Below are 17453 nucleotides of genomic sequence, written 5' to 3'. Positions count from 1 at the left end.
GATGTGGCCTCACTGCCTTGGAACCACATGGCAGCGCCTGGCTACCGTGTGCTGGTTTCAGCTCTTAGTTCAAACCATTCCTTGTACCTGGAAAATAGTAAGTAGGGCTCTTGGGGAAATCCTGTGTATGGGAAGTTGCCTCCTGTCGTGCTCAGCTCCCAAGTGGCCAATCCCAAGTGGCCAAGGAACAGCAGGACTCCACTGACTGGCTTCTCCTCGGCCCTCTGCCAGCAGGAGCATCTCCCACCTGACTGTGGCTGTACCTTGGTGCACCAGTGCCAGGACCCCTGTCCAGGGAAAGGGCCCTAGCACTCAATGGGGACCCCTGTCCATGGAAAGGGCACCAGCACTCGATGGGGACCCCAAAATGTAAGTCAGCATTACCTTTGGAAGAAAGTCCCAGAAAAGTGAGGCTCGAGCGTCTTCCCGAGCATGGAGGAGAGAGGACTTTGCCTGTCGTGCCATGACGGGAAATGTCCACACAGACGGTCAACAGCCTTGTACAAAATAACAAATTTTATTTCTAGAAAATATTTTACACTAGCTGTACACATGCACACACCCACACAGTACTTTACCACACATAGAGCAATTTCCTTTGAATAAATCTACTACATACTATTATGTTACAATTTACAAGATAGTTTTGAAGACACAATGGGGAAAGCTTTGTCATTCATTTATAAACCTTCCATAAATTACAAAAGAAAGGCAGTCTGAAAAGTATGTATAAAGAGTAAAAACAATTTACAAGTGGACAAGAATTACAAAATAGTAACCATCAAATACACCTGCCAGCAACTGGGTAAGTCTTGTTGAAATGCCAATGATGGGGGGACCGGCTATTCCGGGCAGGGGGAAGGTGGCTTTTTCTGGTGTGGCCAGTGGGTGGGGTGGGTGCTGTATGTGTGTGCAGCTCCCTGTCGAGGGCTTGGGTGTGGCCTTTTGACAAATAGTGTAACAGAAACATGCCACAATATAACACTGGAAGCCAATATCGCCACTTTCTGGCAGGTCGGACACTAGTGCTTTTCCAGACAAAGGAGCTTTCCTGCCCTGGCTCTGGGATGCCTGGCTCTGGGATGCCTGCTGGGTGGGCGTTGTGTTCTCGGGCTTGCCGGGAAAGCCTGGGACAGGACCTGAAGCTACACAGCTATGGGCCTGGCCATCAGGCCAGGGTGGGGGTGCAGACCAGGAACGACAACACAGACCAGTAGACAATGCGGTTTTATTGGACATACAGACCATGTGCGTTCATAAGGCAGAACATCAAGGCGAGTCAGACGAGGAAAGTGACAGTTATGGTTATGAGGAAAGCGCTTTGGACGGGAGGAGAGTTGGACCTCGTTCCTCTAAGGATAGATGACAAATGCACAGAGCTGGGTTACAGGTGGGCAGCGGGCGGCCCAGGGCCCTGCTTGGCAGCAGGACACCCGCCCCGCTTCACAAGCCAGACTCAGGCCGGGAAAGGGGGCGACAGCCCCTCTGCTCCCGCGGTGGCTTAGGGTGGTGGTGGTGCAAGAGCATTTCTCTACTGGTGTCGGGAGGAGATTGTGTTTTAGGAAGTGCTTGAGTCGTGAGAACCCTAGTTTGGAATCAAAGAGAATCACAGGGACTCGGCGGCTGTCCACAGCACAGGGGTCATTTCACCGCGCCCAGCCTCGCCAGCAGCGTCTTGCCTTTGGAGAGAAGCCCCCTTTTCTTTCTTGAGGACATTTCCCTGCCTTTCCCGGGACCACCAGAACCCATAGATGACGTAGGTGACCCCGAATGGAGATGGGCTGTGGGGGATGGAGCTCTCCTTGTTGGCCCTGAACCCTCAGGAGGAACCTAGTAGGTACATTGTGACAGTTTGAGTGCGTGAGCGCCAACAATAGCCATTCACTCGGTACCGCGCACCGCCCCGGCTCCCGCGCTGCCTTCAGTCTGCATGTGCTATGAGCGGCACACGCCCGCTCCCAGGGCACCCTGACAGGTCTGGCGTGGTTAGCCTCCTGTGTCTGCACTGGGAGAGGGTGGCCACCGCTTTGGTAAACAAAGCTGGGTCACATTGACCGAATTCAGACTAAAAGCAGGGAAGTGCTTTAAATGAGATTGATAGCAAAGTTGGCCAAGTACCCATCAGTCATCTTAAAAACAAAAGTTCTTACAGGGAGTTTGGGTGCATTTGGAAACTACTTGGTTATATAAAACCCTGATGCTGTTGAGTGCGTTCTTGGATTAGTTAGGATACTGTAGAAACATTGGAGATGGCACACTGGTTGAAAGAAAAAAAACTAAAATGAACCTTAATTACAATCAAAGAAAGCTTAAAGGCCCTTATTTATGCTTCTATTGTTCGCACATAATTGCACGTCTGTCACCGGCATATGGCCTGTGGAGTGTTTCTATAGACTCCAGGTGCTTATCAACCGTGCTTAGGAGGGCGGGGCTTTGTTCCAATGTGCCAGGTGGCAACTTTGACTTGTGACTTTCTGCGGCTGGGTGCATGCCTGGGATTGCATGACTCCTTCCCCAACCTCTCCAGAGCAGACCCCACTAAGTAGGCCTCACTGTGCAGCAGGAAAAGGACAGGAGCCAAGGGCTTCAAGCTTGCTTGGATTCAGAATCAAGGTCTAGCCCTCATGGAAACACCTAGGGATGCATCCCAAAGCACACCTGAAGTTGCGTCTCCTGCCCCCAGTGCAACCCTCGGAGCTGCACGTCCCTGGAACGTGGTATTGCATTGGTACCCAGGCCTGGCTGCGTCTGTGCCGACGCTTGCTCCTCAGTGGAGGTGTGGTCTCTGGCGCTCAGGCCAGAGCCCGCACCACCCCTGTGTTCACCACTCATCTACTTGATCTTGAACTAGAGGTGTTTGTTTTTGGTTTTATTTTTAGGAAAAATCCTATGGTAAACGTACTGGTTAGCTTGTGCTTTTTCCAAGGGTGGCTAACAATGCAATATGCAGCTTTGAGGAAGAGCAGACGTTGGAATTCTATGTAAACAGACAACTGGCTTGTAAGAAATATGTTCCCAATGTCGGCCTTTCAAATGCTCTTAATGAAAATAGCAGGAAATGATCATTAAAGCTGATTGGTTTCACTACAAATTCAGTTGTTTACAACTGAGGCCGAGGGATGTGCTAGCACTTTAGGTCCAGTGTTTTTTGAGACATATTTCTTTCCTCTCTAGGCCACAGTGAAGCTTAAGTCTACCGCACTGGTCCGTTAGGTAGCTTAAGTCGGCATCTCGCTAGGTGTCTCCGGCTGCTCACTTACGTGAAGGCTACATGCCTGATTAGGGTGTGAAATGAACGCTCTTCTTCGGTGTCCAAGCAGATGACAAAGAAATAAAGATATAGACGTAAAATATGACAGATAAGAACTCGCGGTGATGATGTAAAGTAAAGATGAGACACTAAATGTGAATGCGGCCTCTGAGCGGATGTGCTGCAGTGGCCTCTGACCCTCCCTAGGAGGCCTGGGCTCCTGACCAGGGCGGGCAACCGTCCCTGTCCCGGCCTCACTCCAGCAACTGAAATGTGCACCTGTCGTGTCGGGCAGGGTCGTCCTGGGGTCAAGGTGGACCCTTGGGAACTTCAGGGGTCTTTTGTGTGATATAAGGTTTAAGATCAAGCACTGATAGGCCCGACCCCACGGAGGGGCAGAGAGGAAGGCATTCAGGGCGTGTGCTTTTGGCCCAAGATGCAGAAACATGAATGATCATCCACACATGGCAGGGGCGGGGCCCAAGAGGCTGGGGGGGGGGTGCTTACCCTTTTGGCCTTGGAGCGCGGGGGTGCGTCTTGAGAGTAGGGGGACGGGGCGTCGGAGAGGTAGACTTCCACGTCCTCAGGCACTTCCTCCAGGAAGTTGGAAGGCACCAGGCCTTTCAGCCCATTGAGCTCCCCCTGGAAGCAGAGGCGGGGAGGTCAGAAGAACCACCTTGCCCCCAGACCCCCTTCTTACTCTCATGAGGGGAGCACGGGGCCCACAGGACAGCAAGATGGGTTCATCCTTGTCAATAGTGGCCTCTCCCAGGGACAGCCTTAGCAAGAGCTCAATGCAGGGTCGTCTTCCAGAGAGGTCTGGAGGAGTGGGCCTGAGCTGGCCCTCAGGTCTGCTTGTCTCCCTCAGTGGGTCTCCAGCCTGGCTGGCCCTGGGGCCCCTCAGGAGCCTGCAGTGTCCCACAGCTCAGAAACACTGACCCAGGCTGAGGACATGTCCCTTGGGAGCAGAGCAGGAAGAGTGAGGGCCAGGCTTACCCTCCCTCCCACAGGTGAATGTGTTCTCAGACTCAGGCCACAAGGCAGGCGGGAGTCTGCACGCATCTCCTCAGGTGGCTGCTCCAGAGGGGCACCCGTCCTTCCAGGCCCTTCTCCTCTGACATACCTATGCATGTGTCCGGCTACTCGCTGGACACCAGGACATAGGGCTGGGAGCCTACTTGTCACTTCTCCCAGTACCTCCAAACACCAACCTGCCCTGCAAGTGCCGAAACTCAGTTCAGAACAGTGTGGTGGCCCCAGCACTGAGGGGACTGAGGCAGGAGAACCACTCGAGGCCAGCATGGGCAACAGAGCCAGACCCCATCTTAAAAGGATGGTCTCTACAACATGGAGCTCTGCTTCCTCACGAGACAGAAGTGGCCCTGCTGTGTGGAGGTTGAAAGCTTCTGTCCATGCAAAGACACAGTTGATAGCAACAGGCCATCTGAAGGTCCAATTCTGTGCACACACTTGAACTAATGGAAGGTGTGTTTTCACACAGGTGTGTACCTTTTTAAAAATCAGCTCAAGAACCAGAAAAGCAAACGAAGCTTGTAAACTACATTCCTCAAGAGACAGTGGACCTAACAGATTTTTAAGCAGAATCTAATCTTCTTCTAGTAATAGTTTTTCCAATGTCAATCTGTTTCAGAGCCCAGGAAAAGAGAAAAGGGAAGCTCTTTAACTCAATCAGTAACTCTAGAATAATCCTGAAAATAAAGGCCACAGCAGAGGGAGCACAGACATAACTTGTGAAGAAAATGCCAGAAGATCAAATCCAATGCTTTAAAAATAACCATATACCCCTAGGTGACCATGGGCTCTTCAGGGAGGAGGTGAACCCTACCCCTAGCAGCCCTTCCCTTCTCTCCCTGGGGGAATATTAGAGAAATAACACAGGGGCAGGAAAGGAAGGCACCCAGCATGTGAGGTGGCAGGGGGCGGGTCGTGAGAGGTCCTGTGGATCTGGACTGCCCACAGGTCAGCTGCAGGGCAGGTGGGGAGCACTAAGACCTTGGGGATCTTATCCACCTATTGAGTTCTGCTTATTGGTTTCTTACTTTCTCTGTAAGATTAATTTACCACCTACAAATAGATAGTCTAGAAAACTAAATTATTATGTAAATGTTTGGATGGTGACAATTTTAAAATGTCAGAAAATAGAATGTTTTTATTTTGTCTATGTTTAGATACATGGAAAATACCATTATTAGCAAACAAGAAGCAGTGAAGAGCCAGCTTTTCTGTTACGTGCAAGTGGGGCAGGCTCTCCAGCTCCTAGTAACACTAACATATGCGTCTTGCCTGAAAGTGATGAGAGAAAGGGAAGACAGGCTGTAAGAGGCACAAAGTAAATGAGGAGGTGCTTGTTTTAAATTGTAGATGGACAAGATATCTTTCTTTTTTTATGCAGTGCTGAGAATTGAACCCAGGGCCTCACATGTGGTAGACAAATGCTCTACCACTGAGCCACAACCCCGGCCCAGAGGTGGTGCTTCTTGATTAGAAACACTTACATAATAAAATCCATCTTCATCGATTTCACCAAAAACAGTGATAATATCTCCCGTGCAAAACGTAAGTTCAGCCTACAGAGAGAACATAAAATGCACAGCATCTTGTTACAGGAAGTTGTTTTTGAAAACAAGTGGCTCATATTACCGAGAACCATCCTTCAATCACACAAGGAAGCCAAGTACAAAGCTAATGGAGGATCCTGCTCAGTCTTCTAGAAAGTTCTACACCTAGAAAAAAATGTCTGCAGGGCTTTGGTTCCTGGATGACTTTCAAGAGCACTTCCTTCCCCACTGGTGATACAGCTTTAAAGCTGGCCATATGGCCCTGAGGACTGATTGTGGGGCACTCCTGTGAGCAAGGGTGGCCACACAGACACCTCGCTGAGCATCAAGACTCCTGCTCCATGACGGACGGAACTCAGTGCCTGTGTGCATCAGCCCAGAGACAAACATGCTAGTCACAGGCCCCTGTCCTTAGGAATCAACCGTCTCACATGTTCTGACCCCAGAAATGGGGACCAGAGGGACAAGCCCAGTAGGGGATACCAAAAATGAGTAAATACATCAAGATTCAACTTCTAAACATGAAGGTGAGGAATCAGACTGTGCCTGGTGTGGGGCGGGACCCGGACCTGTGCTTCCTTCGCAGGGCAGATCCCACAGGATGTGCTTTCCCGTAGCTTGGCCTCAGCTCAGTGGACACATGCACCTTTTCTTTCTTTCCTAAAGGAAATGTGCACCCTAAATTGCCATTTGGGGATGGCACAGGGGTACCTGGCCCTGGGCTGGGGTTTGTCAAGCAGAGCAGCCCCCTTCATTCCAGCACCTTCAGCGAATGCCAGGAGCCGCAGTGTCCCCAGGCCCACTCGGGCCAGGCGTCCTGCTGCACTCACACCTGTGAGGAAGCGTGGTGCACACACCTGGCACCCTGACAGAGGAGTTCTGTGGCATCCATCACTGTGAATGTGGCTCTTAACAGGGGCACACAGCAGGGCTGTGCCAGGTGGGTGGAGCCACACACTGGCTTTCACCTTGTACTGGGCACAGCACTGTGAAACACGGGCACTGATGATTACCCTCTGGAATTCCCTGTGGACCACAGTTGAGCATGGGCAAAGGGGTCTGCCGTAACCTGGGGCTGCTAGGGTCAGGAAGGACTATGGTGGCTATGGAGGACGACAGTGTCCTGGGGGTCTTGTGCGTCTATGGGGGTGTCTGTAGTTATAGGGGCTATTATGGTTATGGGGCCTACTGTGGTTATAAGGGCTATGGTGACTATAAGGGCTACTGTGGCTATGGAGTTTGCAGAGGCTAGGGGGCTAGAGTGGCCTTGTAAACTGCTGTGGCTATGGGGCAACTGTGCTTAGGGGGCTACCATGGCTGTGGGGACTACCATGCTATGGGGTCTGCTGTGGCTATGACAGCTATAGTAGCCTTGCAAGTTACTGTGGCCTTGCAAGTTACTTGTGACCCACTTGGCCATGGGGTCTGCTGTGGCTCTGAGGCCACTGTGGTTATTGAGTTACTGACGCTACAGGGGCTGCTGTGGTTATGGGATCTACAGGGGTTCTAGTGACCTTCTGGGCTACTTGTCTACGGGGTCTGCTGTGTCCATCCAGTCTGTTGTGGCTATGGGCACTACAGTGGGTTGGGGGTGTTGTGGCTATGAATTCTGACATCTCTCATTGGGGAACCTGTGGTGATGGAGTTGGCTGATCATCTCTGTTGGCTTCTGTGGTCATGGAGCTAAGGTGCCTATGGAGCTACAGTGATTATGGAGTCTGCTGCGGCTATGAGGCTTCCAGGCCTACAGGGGTCTATTGTGGCCTGCTGTGGCTCTAGAGCCTATTATGGCTATGGGACACTCTGTCTGTAGGGGCTACTGTGTCAATAGGGTCTGACATAACTGTGGGGTTTGCTGTATGTTTTCCTTAAGAACATCGTGGCTTCTCTTGTCTGTTGTTCCTACATTTGCCCATCTGGCTTGGTTGCCCTGCCTTTGGTGGCTCTTGTAGACATGGAAGTCTGTGGCTGGTGTCCCTATTGGAGGGGCAGGTGACCTCCTGACCCTGTGCATAGTGCTGGCCCTACCTCGACGTCCACGTTGGGCGAGCTCTCCCGGGGATCATAGTCGTACAGAGCCACCACTCTTCTTGTGGACACGGGGCGCTGCCTGCTGCTTCTTCTACTTCTCTCTGCAAGCCACAGAGGAAGAAGAAATCTGTCACGATGTCACCTCAGAACACCTGCTAGCACAATGTTCCACAGTGTTGGGAGGGCATCTTAGCAGGTGTGTCCCCGCATCTCACTGGCCCATGGGACCACACCCTCTGGGGCCCAGTCCTGGAGCTGTCCTCTTCAAGCAGTCCAGCATGCCACCCTTGTCCTGGACCCACTCCTTCTACTTTGGCTCTAGGGTGGGTGCTCCTGGCAGGAGCCACCTTGGGAGTGAGTCCAGTGTCATGGCCAGCTCGGGATGGGGAGGCTCAGAGGGCAGAGGGAAGGCTGGAGGCTGCTCTGGGGAAGACCCACAAGCTCAGCACAACCAAGTTAGAAGTTGGCCGTCCTCCAAGGATGGCTTTGCCAGTGTCATTGGGCCAGTGTACATCTCGGCTCGGTTCCCTTGTCCAGCAGCATGTGGGAGAAGGGAAAAGACAGACATCTGACATCATGATGTCACAGACCAAGTGAGTCCCTCCATAGAGCGCCTGCTAGACTGGCTCGGGGAGGGTGGGGCCATCCTGTCTCTGCCAGAGTCATGGGTAAGCCAGGGAAGAAGACCACGACCCTGAGAGGGAGCCCGGGCCTCACGCTCAGCCTCAACTATTGGGGGGGCCATCTTGAGGCCATGAAAACAGATTCAACCTTTTTTGGCATTAATTTTGTGATCATCCTTAAAATTATGTATGATCTTTGGACCATTGAATTCTGATTTAGAAGTTAATTCAGAAGTTGTGAATTTTCAAACCTTAAATTCAGATGGCATCAAATGGACCTTTCTCTCCACAGCTGTGTGGACCAAGGGAGGCCTTTCAACCAGGGGAAGAGGACGGAGCATGGTGCGCTGCCCTCCCACTTGCTGGCCGTAGCCTTGCCCACTCCTCTATGCTGCTGCAGCCTGGCTCCCAGGCAGGGAGGAGGGAGGTATGCCCAGACTGATGGGCAAGTCCCTCACAGGCCTTTGGATGAGCAAACCCAGCAGAGGATGAGAGGCCCAGACTCCCTGTGCTTAGAAATGCACCATGGACAGGCTGACCCTGGTGCCCCACCTAGAACAGCTGCTCCTCTGCTTCCTGGTGTGACCTGTGAACATGAGCTTTCATGGGGTCCTGGCTGCTGAGAAGAATACCACAGGCTCCGGGCTTTACAGGCATAAGACCTAAACCGCAGGGGGAGGGAGGGGAGCAGCCGGCAGGGTGCACTTCCTCTCCAGAGGGCCACCTGTGTGTGCACAGGTATTGGGGAGCATGTGTGTCCCTCGAGCAGGCAGCACCACTGCGACCCTGGTTTGTAGAGTGGGTTCTGCCCAAGAAAAATCGGCATGATGGCCCCGAGGCCTGGGCACGTCCAGTAGTGCGTGGCTGCCCCCAGCCTGAGGCCATACAGGGCCGCACTCACCTATTTTCTCCACGGGCGTGCTCAGGGGCAGGAAGCCTTGTCTTAGCAGCTGGTCAGTCATCTCCTCGTCATCAGCTTGGATCTCGGAGACCATGTTGCAGGGAATGAGGCCGAGCCGGGCGCAGGTCTCCCCTCGGTAGAAGCCATCTGCGTCTTTGTCTCCGTAGACCTGGAGCATGGAGAGGCAGAGCACCTGTCGGGGTGGCCCAGAAATGCCCCAGCCCCCGCACCACGTCACCTAAGACAACCCCACACACACGCTGGACCCCAGATGCAGTGTCCCCTCCAGGTTTGGACAGCGCCTGAGCCCCCCGGGGGAGTGTGCACTGGAGGCCCTCTGCGTGGAAGGACCAGGGAGGGGTGGAGCCAGGCAAGCAGGGCCCTCCCCTCCCACTGGTCCTGCAGATCCACACTGCTCCCCTCCTCTTCTCCAGAACCGGAGTGGGAATGGCACACCCTGCGTCTGCTTGCTGGGGCAGGTCCTCTGCCTGCCTCGGCCTCCTCCCCCTCCCTCCCACTACTCTGCCCTTGGGTTAGGCCTTGTGTACTGCAAAGTCCCAAACTTTGGGCCTGTGGTTTGTTTCTCAGCTGCCCTGGGCTGAGGATCTAGAGCTCAGGCACGGGAGGCTGGTGTGTGTGGGAACCACCGGCAGCAGGCGCTGGTGAGTGCTTCATGTTGTTTTGACTCTGTTGATCAGTCTAATAAAAGACCCAGTGATACTTTTCTTCTGGTTTCGAGTGTCATCTAAACTAAATGTGGGCTCAGACTAGCCTCCAGCAGGCAGGCGGCTTGGAAAACCCCCCGTGCACCGGCATATGCACTCCTCCAAGGCAACTAGTGGGGCCGTCCCCTCTGCCCAGGTGAAGCAGACAGGGCCTGCCCAATGTGCAAGGCTGCCACAGGCCGGCCAGCCTTCCGATGGCCCCAAAGAGTCCAAAGGCCACTGCCCAGGGCTGGTCAGCTCATGGCTGGCTCTGGGCCGCGCCCACCTCAGCAGCACCCAACTGTGCAGCCAGCAGACTCCCCACCTTGATGATCTGTCCTTCCTTGAAGGGAAGTTCCTCCTCTGCAGCGTCAGGGTTTGGGGACATGGTGAGTGGGTCATAGTCAAACAGAGCCACAAAGATGCGGGCTGGGGGCTCCTCGGCTCCAGGGTCCGTCTCCGACTCCTCGTAGAAGTCTGGAGAGAGGCGGTCGCGCCCGGCGTAATCATCTGGGGGGATGTGGTGGTAAAGCAGAGGCCGGTGACCACCCTGCAACTCGGGACACGACTACACATGATGTGGGGCTCAGCCGGGGTGGGGTGGCCAGGCCCTGGCTCCTGTCCTTTGAAAAATATTCTGGGCTCAACATGGAGGCAGCAAGGGACCTGGGGACGTCCAGAGGCATGGCAGAGGCGGTGGCTCTACCACACAGCCTCGCCCTGGCCAGAACACTGGTGTGGAAGCAGTGAGATGAAGGGGCTGCCTGGGTGGCTCCACCGGAGAGAACAGCCAGAGTGGGTGGGTGGTCACGTGTGCATCAGTGGCGACCCCTGTGGGGCAGCATGCTCCACGGGCCATGAGGCTAGTGCACAGAGCTTACAACACATCCAGAGCTTCGTCAGAGCTTGGTGTGGGGAACCCAGCTGCTCACTTTACTCAGTGGACAGCGGGCAGCAAGTGTATTCCTCGTTGTGACGGGACGATTCCCCAGCCCAAAGGGGTTCAGCTCTGTCCCCCTCCCAGCTTTTAAACTCAATCCTTTCTGAAGCATTACTAGGTATGCATATGTCTCACTAGAGGTCACTGGGTATGCAGGTGTCCACTCGTGTCTGCAGGGAACTGGCCCAGGACCATCCTGTGACACGGAAGTCCACTCAGGCCCCCATCAGCAGAGGCTGTGCTTGCACATAACCTATGCGCATCCTGGATACCCAAGTCACCGCCAGATGAGCATCGGTACTGGACACAGACAGATGGGGTTAGAGACGGACAGTCAGACAGGGAGACAAGGCACTGAGGGCCAGCGCTGTCCTGAGCATGATCTCATGAGAAGGTCTCAGAACATCAGCAGGAGAACAAACCAGACACCGAGATCAGCCACCAGGAAGGAGGGCCGGGAAAAGCTGGCCGACTGCTGTCCCCAGCACATGACAAGGGAAGTGTGACTGGAGGACCCAGGTGTGCAGAAAGGACAAGACAGGTAACAGGGAGAAGACCAAGTGAGCTGGCTTCTTCACCAGCAAAAAAATCTAGTTTAAAATTGGCATGGGCTGAGGCTGCAGGAGCCTGGACTTCAAATGCAGTGGGCATCCTGACTCACATGAGGGGCCTTTTAGGGTCCCCAGATCATCTATTTTTTGTCATTGTTTTTGTTTAGTTGTTTTGTTCTCTGTTGTCTTTTAAACATCCACCGGGCATTGTGGAGAGCCTCATCAGATGCCTCAGGGTGCTTAGGTGTGGAGTCAGGCAATGGTCTTGTTAAGCCACGACAGACAGTGTTCATTTGTCTTAATTTGGGGAAAGGGAATTCTGAAAGCCCTGGTATTTTCCATCAATTGTCAATCTGTTGCCCCTTAAATATATACTCAGGAAGCACGCAGCATACAGACCTAATGTCTTCTTTTCCTCTAAAAAAGAAAGCCCATGGCCTTGGACTAAAGATTTCTATAGTATTATCACAAGAACTGAGCAATCAAGGGTTGGAGGAAGTATGGTGGGCCCCTCACCCTGGGGCCACTGTCTGACCCCCATGCAGGTGAGGACCCCATTTGCCTGCTTCCTCTGGCCTTTGTGCCCTCGAACCTGTATGTATGGAGGCTACCAAGCAGGAGATAAGAGAGTGGGGATGGACCAGTGGGGAAGGGTGGTGGCCTAGGGAGGTGGGAGCACACCTGGGGTCACACTTGGCCTCTTATCCCCAAGCTTATGTCCGCTGCCAGTGCATCTTATGCACCCAGACATCTCTGCCACTGCAGGTGTGTGGGGTGCACCACCTCCCCAGCTCTGCCTCTGTCTCAGCCTTGTCCCTGAGCATCCCAAGAGCCGCTGCCCTCAGTCCCTCCAAGGCCACCTGGAAAGCCCACAGGAGACTGTCAGCAGGGAGAGGCTAGTGTAACCCGGAGGCTGGTGGGAGCTCTGAGAATGTGCAGAGGGTTTGCTGCCCTAGAGCGCCATGCCTACCTCCCTTTGCCATGGATGACCAAGAGTTCTCTGTGCTTGGTTGAAAATGTCCCCCTGAATATTATGTGAAATGTTCGTATAGGAGACCCAGTAGGTGCATGTGGTGGGGAGAGGGAGGGAGAGAGAGACAGCCATCAAGCCACTAACCAATAGATGGGACCACCGTCGGCCGGGGCCTCTGAGGACCAGAGCCACCGTGGGAAAACCTCCTGCCCACATGATCTGCCCTGTCCACACGTCCGGCAGATGCTGGGTTTCCTAGAATCTGGAGACAAAACAACATGGCTGTCAGTCTTGCCAGTGTGGCAGGGGGAGAGCTATCAGCCAAATCAATCAAATCCGAAGCAGAAGCTCTAAAGGCAACTAAACTTAGCTTTTAACTGAAAGGTTAGCTGAAGGCCCAGGAGGAAACAGGCTGGCCGCCAGGCCCCTCCCATGCACCAGAGTCACATCTGAAGCACCACAGTGGGTGGGGCAAAATGAGCCCTGGGCAGGGTCCGTTGCTCTACTGCCTCTGAAGCCACGTGTTTCGGACCTAATGACAGTGGCTTTCAGGACACTGACGCCTTCCACCACGAGCAGGCCTCGGCTGCCTCCGCACCCCTGCCCCAGGCTGCCACACAAGCAGGAAAGCTCTGCGGTTCCAAACGTCCCACCTGGGTAGACGTCGCAAGTGAGGTTTCCGAAAACTCAGACGGAGGCTTCTGTGTTGGGACTGGAAACTCACGGCCAGGGTCGGCCCCAGTCTGGAGAACTACGCTGCCCTGAAGAGGTGCCCTTCCCAGGGAGGCCCACCTCCAACTTGGACTAGAGTCAGAGGTGGTCGGAGGAAACCCCGCAAAGCCGAGCCCTCTGGGAAGGGCAGTGAGGCCTCTGGGGACAGGAGGAGGGGATGGTCTGCTCCTTGCTGCTGCAGTGTTGAGGGTGGGGCCCCAGCGTGGGTATCTCAGACCCAGGCCTGGCGCCATGCAGATGGCCCTCCACGCGCCCAAGGGACGTTCAGCATGACGGGAGCCAGGGCTCTGAACAGAGACGGAGGAAAGCCTTGAGTGGACTCCTAATCCAGAAGCCAACGAGCAAGGCCAGGCCCCAGGGCGGGGACGCGTCCATGGCTAGTGATGGAAACTGGTGGGCCCCGAGGGGACAAAGCAAAATAAAACTTAGAAATAATATGCAGAAATGAGTTGCTTTGATAACTGTTCTCATTTAGAAAAAACATGGATGAAGGCCAAAAAACAACTAAACCCCTTCCCCCAAAAAAGAAAAAAAAATCCTTCAGCAATATGTGGAGCCATAAATAAGTCCCTAAAAATCATTATGGAAAAAAAAAATGTGCAAACTTTTGGACATAGTTCAGCTAACCCTTAATTAAAATTTAGATTCAGTTGTCCTTTAATCACAGCCGTGATCATCTCTGATTCCAGGAAGGAATCGTTACTCTAAAGCAAAGCAAAGAAATCTTCGGCATGGTCAAGCAATCGGAAGCGATGGGACTTAATAAATCAAAGGTGCAGGGACAACCAAGGAGAGCGGCCGAGAGACCCCAGGATGGACACCCCAAATTGGAACCAAACGAAAAGCCAACGGGGAATGAACAGGATTGGTTTGGCAAGCGCACGTGGAAAGACGTTGACTTCACACACCACAGGGCCGTCGGCCACTCTGGGGGGAGGCCGTGCGTGCTGGACAGCCGCCCTGCTGTCGGGCACAGCCAGGCCACTCCTCCAGACACCCCGAGAGTCTTCGTGCTCCGCGGCCTCGTCCCAGCTGTGCTGCCTGGGCACGGACCTCTCCGGGCGGGGCAGGGCATCATCGCTCCTGGCGACGTCACTGGGGTCCACCTGTTCCCCAAAGTCCTCTTCAATGCTGCTCTGCCGGGTCAGTGTCCGCCGCCGGGCCAGTAGAGGCCTCGGGCTTCTCCTACAGGGACAGTGACCGGGGCCTGGGCTGCACTGGGCTGTGGTGTTCCTGAAACTAAACCGAGACTCTTCTTCCTCACTGCCGCAGTCCAGGCCGCTGTCAGGGCTCCGGGTGGCCCAGCGGCTAAGCCGGCAGCCTCTGTCTTCCAGAAGGAGGTCCTCCACGGGGGCTCTGTGCTTGGCAGGGAGCCAGGAGGCCTGCGGAGCTGAGTGCTCCCAGCAGGGTGGGATGGGCCCTGGCACCATGGCCAGTAGGGCCCTGGCCCTGGGTGCCCCTGAGCCCTGCCGCAGCAGCGGCTCCCCGAGCTCTGCGTCCTCCTCGGCTACCTCGGGGATACTGCATAGCCTCTTACTGCGGTGGGGCTGCTGGGGGAACTCGGGCTGTCCCGGGCAGGCGCCTTCCGGGCTCCTGGGCTTATAGCACTCCTAAGGGCAGGGCGAGTGGCCAGCGGCAAACACGGGCGAGGCCGGAGGGAGAGAAAATACACAGTTAGTCTTGGCGAGGCGGGGCTCATGCCCGCGGGCTCTGTAGTGGAGCAGCAGTGGTGTCCATGCCCAGCAAAGGCAGGGACAGTGCACGGGAAAGCCAGCAGGCCATCGGGAGCAGATGCCATGCAGGTGAACCAGGAGAGAGGTGACAGCCCAGACGTGGAGGAGCAGGCAGGATATTCTCAGCCCCTGAGCTGTGTTCTACGTGGTAGGTGCCCAGAGTGTCGGGAGACCTGTGCCCACTGCCTGCAGCTGTGTCCTCAAAGACCCCAGGAAGCTGCAGCAGGTGCTGAGCATGCCCAGAGGTGGATCAGTATACCCAGAGATGGCTCAGCACTTCCAGAGGCGGCTTAGCGCCCCACGTGCCACAGCTCCCGGCTGCCCCCTGCCTTCCTTCCTGGCAATTGGACCTCCCCTCCTCCCCAAAGGCAGCTCAAGCGAAAGATTGTGAGGTCAGGCTCCTGGGGGCTTACACCCTCTCTGTGGCTAGGAACAGGCCAGGCACAGGCCTCATGCCCAGTCACTGCAGAGAACAGGGGTCCTCTGGCTGTGCCTGCATCCCCACGCCCAGGGGCTACTCCCAAGCACTAGTAGGACGCAGGCTCCATGTCTACATGACTTCTTCTCTCTGCTGGGGGTAGGGCCCCCACCTCGTGCCCTGCTGGAAGGCCTACACGTCCTGCTGCTGGGAATGCTGCTACCCATCTTCGCACTGGCTGCCCGCCTGGCCCTGCGGCACAGGTGCCCTGGACTCCCCAGCCGTAAGGCTCTGGGGTGCACAGAAGAGGCCTGTGCCCCACTGGGCTGTGGGCCCTTGAGCTGGGATGTGGTGGGATGTTCCTGGCAGGGGGTCAAGTGTGCCAGGCACCGCTGCCCACCAGATGGTTGGGCATACTCTGCTTCTGCCCTTTGCTAATGCCATATGCCTGTGACAAACAGCAGGGTGAGGGGCCACCTCGGAGTACAGGGAGGTCACCAGTGACCTCCAGGCCAGCAGGGAGAGGGATGAGTGAGTGGGGCTCAGGCAGGGGACAGACATAGGCCTGACCTCGTCAGGAAGCCTGGCTGGGCAGCAGCCACTCACTGCCACGTGGAACCATGAGCCCCTGTGTCCAGATCCCCAACCCTATCTGGCAGTTTCCAAAGAGAATCCAGAAATCCAAACCTTTTTAGAAGGAGGACGGTCATGGAATGGGCACATGTAGCAAGCCTGCGGCCACCCTGCCTCCCCCCAACTGTGACATTTACCTAAAGCCCTGGCCATGGCTCTATGAGGGCCTCTCTGGGCCCTCTAGAGGGAGAAGCCTCCCAGCACCCTCTGCACCAACAGGAGAGGCCCCTTGAAGGTGTGGGACAGGGACACACCTCCCCAGCCACCTCCAGGTGCTCCCAGTGGGTCCTGCTCTGGGTGTGTGGGTGACTGGACAGCCGGGAGGTGCACCCATGGGAAGGCCAGTGTGAATCCTGCTGCGGGTTGGCCCTGGGCTGGGGGTGGGGTTGGGTGCTGGGAACCCCACGGGCCACCACCATGCAGGAGCTGCGCAGGGGTCCGACATCCCCCAGGGACCTTCAAGGGAGAGTGTCAGTTGGTCTTGTCTGCACGAGAAGCTGTCAAGTGGGCAGCTGGGTTGGACGTCGCCTTCTGCCTGCTACCCACTGTGCAGGGCCTGTGCACCTGGAGGAAGGTGGCTGTTGCCTGGGCAAGGCCCTTTCCATCCTTGACACCCCAGCGGTCCCACAGCCACCTGATCTGGGCCAGGAGCTGCCAGAGCGTAGCCCCGCCTACCCTGCCTCCTGCCTGGGGTGGAGCCCCAGGCCTAGGCCGTCTGCCTGCACTGCCCAGTGGACACCGTGCGTGAGCCAGAACTCGGGCCCAGCAGCAGCAGTGGTGGTAAACACCTGCCCAGATGGGGAAGACGGTGTGAACCAGGCATCACGGGCTGGAACCTCCTGGAGCAGCCTCCCTGTGCCTCCCGGATGGCCTCGAACAGGGACTGATCCCTGCTCCCTCCCAAGGGAGCCTCACCTATCCTTGGGGCCTTCTGTGATAGGTCCCAGGGCCATGCCCAGGCCAGCCCTTCCCTGGCCTCCACACAGGACCCACCCGGTTCCCCACTGGTGGCTCTGCACCCAGCCACACTGCCCCTGCCCCGGCGCTGACCCCGAGGGGGTTCTTGAGTGGATTCTGGTTCTCTGTGGACCAGTCAGAAGTCATCCTGTTCTGCTCAGTTCCTCCTGATCCCACTCCTGGCTCAGCTCTGGGTGCCGAGGGCTGCCAAGTGGACCCCCAAACTCCTGTACCCAGACCTCTTGGCAAAGAGGACAGAGCTCCAGGTACCTCCTGGATCAAAAGTTCACAGTGGGAAGAAGCAAGTCCATATCCGTGGGCTCTGGTGCAGGGCAAGGGCCCAGGGCCAGCCCGATGCCCAGCAAGGGGACAAGGTGAGCCACCTGGGACTGCAGGAGGGTGCTGTGCCCCCTCCGCTCCCCCACTCA

At 55.6% G+C, this 17453-nt stretch overlaps 1 protein-coding gene across 12 annotated transcripts in view; it reads right to left on the bottom strand.

Moving 5' to 3' along the window:
• The window catches only part of Rimbp2 (RIMS binding protein 2), a 201945-nt gene that overhangs the window by 28181 nt on the left and 156311 nt on the right, over positions 1–17453 (bottom strand). For 2 of the 12 annotated variants that reach the window (XM_026408023.2, XM_026408031.2), the window contains exons 16-22: positions 13206–13571; positions 12697–12814; positions 10414–10598; positions 9385–9553; positions 7858–7961; positions 5767–5838; positions 3758–3892 (exon numbers count right to left, since the gene is read on the bottom strand). In XM_026408023.2, coding sequence (XP_026263808.2) covers positions 3758–3892; positions 5767–5838; positions 7858–7961; positions 9385–9553; positions 10414–10598; positions 12697–12814; positions 13206–13571 — 1149 coding nt within the window. Of the gene's footprint in view, positions 1–384; positions 498–546; positions 3304–3757; positions 3893–5766; positions 5839–7857; positions 7962–9384; positions 9554–10413; positions 10599–12696; positions 12815–13205; positions 13572–14192; positions 14895–17453 lie in introns of those variants that run through there. The other 10 variants (XM_077796061.1, XM_026408022.2, XM_026408026.2 and 7 more) reach the window with 10 other exon arrangements.

The sequence above is a fragment of the Urocitellus parryii genome, chromosome 3 (genome assembly GCF_045843805.1).
Source record: "Urocitellus parryii isolate mUroPar1 chromosome 3, mUroPar1.hap1, whole genome shotgun sequence".
NCBI lineage: Eukaryota > Metazoa > Chordata > Mammalia > Rodentia > Sciuridae > Urocitellus > Urocitellus parryii.
This window is presented reverse-complemented; position numbering and strand designations above follow the sequence as displayed.